A 2,451-nucleotide genomic window follows, 5' to 3' on the forward strand; every position below is an offset into this window, starting at 1 on the left:
GAGGTCCCTGCTGGCGTCCGTCATGTGTCTCCCTCCCGCTAGACTTCACCATCCTTAGGAGGAGAAACTGGGCCCTCTTGGTAATCCCATGGCCTGGCACCAAGTGGGTGACCTGTAAATGTGTGTGGATGGAGTGGACGAATAGCCCCTCCCATTGAAGGAGCAGGTGTTAGCATTAAACCTGTCGGAACCCTGCCGCAGTCGCAGGCAGGCGAGCGTGGCCCCTGTGTGCTGCCGGCACTGCTCTCTTGTCCTGACAGTTTGTGCTCAGGATGGGGTGCATGGCTGGAGTGCTTGACTTTATACTGCAGTCTCTACTGAACTTTTCTTTTAGGGAAATACAATGTTTTACTCCCCAGTGCTTGAAAAGAAGCTACCAGTTTGCTACTGCCACTGCCACCATCACTTCCAGTCAGGATATGAGTGTAAATTAAAATGATGTTCTTTATAACTCCAACTCGCCAAAACATAGTCGAGACAAATTTTGCTTTGAGATGGAGTCTCGCTCTGTGTCCCAGGCTGGAGTTCAGTGGCATGATCTTGGCTCACTGCAACCCCCGCCTCTCCAGTTCAAGCGATTCTCATGCCTCAGCCTCCTGAGTAGCTGGGATTACAGGCATGCGCCACCACGCCCAGCTAATTTTTTGGATTTTTAGAAGAGACAGGGTTTCACCATGTTCCCCAGACTGGTCTTGAACTCCTGAGCTCAGGCAATCCACCTGCCTTGGCCTTCCAGAGTGCTGGGATTACAGGCATGAGCCGCCGCACCGGCTGAGACAAATTAAAGAAGGCCGAAAAATTGACAGAACCACAATGAAGACAGATTTGAAGAAAGGGGTTTGTTTTTACATATATGATTTGTATATTTTTACATCTTTGATTTTGTGTCTGTATCTTAAAATGGAACTAATTTCAGTCATTTTATTAATCCTTCTCAGCAATTAAGTGTCCATTTTTTACAGGATACAGAAAAGCAAAAGGGAAAACAAGCCATGCCTGAAAAACAAGAAAGTGAAATGTCTCAAGTGAAGCAAAAAAGCAGAAAACTCTTAATTAAGAAAGAAATCCCAACAGATGTGAAACCCAGGTGAGAGAAATAAATGTACGGAGAAATAAGGTCTATAAAGAAGTTGCTGGCGAACGCCAGGTGCTGTTTTGATTTGGTCGGCTGCTTGACTTTTAGGGGGGATTTATAGCAAAATCCAGGTGCGGCATCACATTCCTCTTGGGATTTTTCTGTCACCTGACGTGTACTGTTGTTGACTTACTCGGAACAGCCATATGCTTCTCAAGTCAGACGTGCAGAGGGCAGAGCTCACAGTCTGTTATAAAAATGTAGAAGGGAAATTTCTGTTGGTGATTCAGTCCCAGGCTGAGATCCATTTTACTTCTGCACAAAGATGACCTTGAAGATTGAACCACAGGCACAAGCATGACTTTCCTCCAAAAGAGTTCTGGGTCTGTTGAATTGTTAAGCCAGTTGGGATCTAGAGTTCTGTGCCATGAAACTTGGAAAAGTTTATTCTTCCGTAAAAGTGGTTCAGGGCAGATGTCAGCAGTCAGACAGTTCTACCATTAAATAATTCCAGTTCCTCCCCATGGGACGGGATTCAGTGGCCCCCACGGGGAGGGCTCGTGCAGGCTGTTTCCCCAGGGAGATGAGTGAGTTATTGAACTGTTGGGTTGTTAACTGAAGTTACTTCACATTTTCATTTAACCTTGGCTCAGCGTCTACCTCATAATTTTAGTGTTGGTGCGTCAATAATAACTTTCCTGGTTTGTTGTATGGAACCGTCATCAGCATGGGAGCTGCTGTCTGCCTGCTTGTGGGTTGTGATCAGTGGGAAGTGATAGAGGAAGTCGAATAAATTAGGTGTGAATTTAAAAGGAAGACATGGCTTGTCTGTCATCGGAAGTGTGAACCTTAGATCTGTGGAAGGTCTGTTGTTACTCTCATCCTGGGAAACGTACTTGAGTTTTGCAAAAGCACCACTGACCTAGACTCTGTCCTTAGATTTTATGGCTTCAGGCAGGGCCAGTCCTGTCCTGTAGAACCCAAAAGCTAGTAAGAAATTAGTGGTTACTGCAGTAAAATGTAACCTTGTCCCTGAATTTATGAAATAATACAGTATATGGTGGTGATTAGAAATGAAGTATTTGTACCTAAAATTTACTCTTCTGTGGAAATTGTTAGTTCAAGTGACCAGGTCCCACAGTTTGAGAGCAGTCTGGCCCAGGTAGAAGGAGCGTCTAGCAGAATGGTGTCAGGTGGTTGATCATTTGAGGGGAGAAAGAAAAGGAGATCACCTCTTCTGGAGAGGAGGTTCACATACTCGGATCTCTCCTGAGAGAAACCCACCTGAGACACCAATATCCTGGTACCCCAGGACAGGAATAACACTGGGCTACTGGCTAGAGATTCTTCTTCTAGGCCTTTTACAGGCTTCGGTG

At 45.5% G+C, this 2,451-nt stretch overlaps 1 protein-coding gene across 1 annotated transcript in view; it reads left to right on the forward strand.

The window, feature by feature from the left end:
• TMEM131 (transmembrane protein 131) overlaps window positions 1–2,451 on the forward strand; it is a 227,685-nt gene that overhangs the window by 207,746 nt on the left and 17,488 nt on the right. The window contains exon 33 of the mRNA XM_011969677.1: window positions 963–1,087. Within this exon, the coding sequence (XP_011825067.1) occupies window positions 963–1,087 (125 nt within the window). The remainder of the gene's footprint in view (window positions 1–962; window positions 1,088–2,451) is intronic.

The sequence above is a fragment of the Mandrillus leucophaeus genome, unplaced genomic scaffold (genome assembly GCF_000951045.1).
Source record: "Mandrillus leucophaeus isolate KB7577 unplaced genomic scaffold, Mleu.le_1.0 Scaffold9, whole genome shotgun sequence".
NCBI lineage: Eukaryota > Metazoa > Chordata > Mammalia > Primates > Cercopithecidae > Mandrillus > Mandrillus leucophaeus.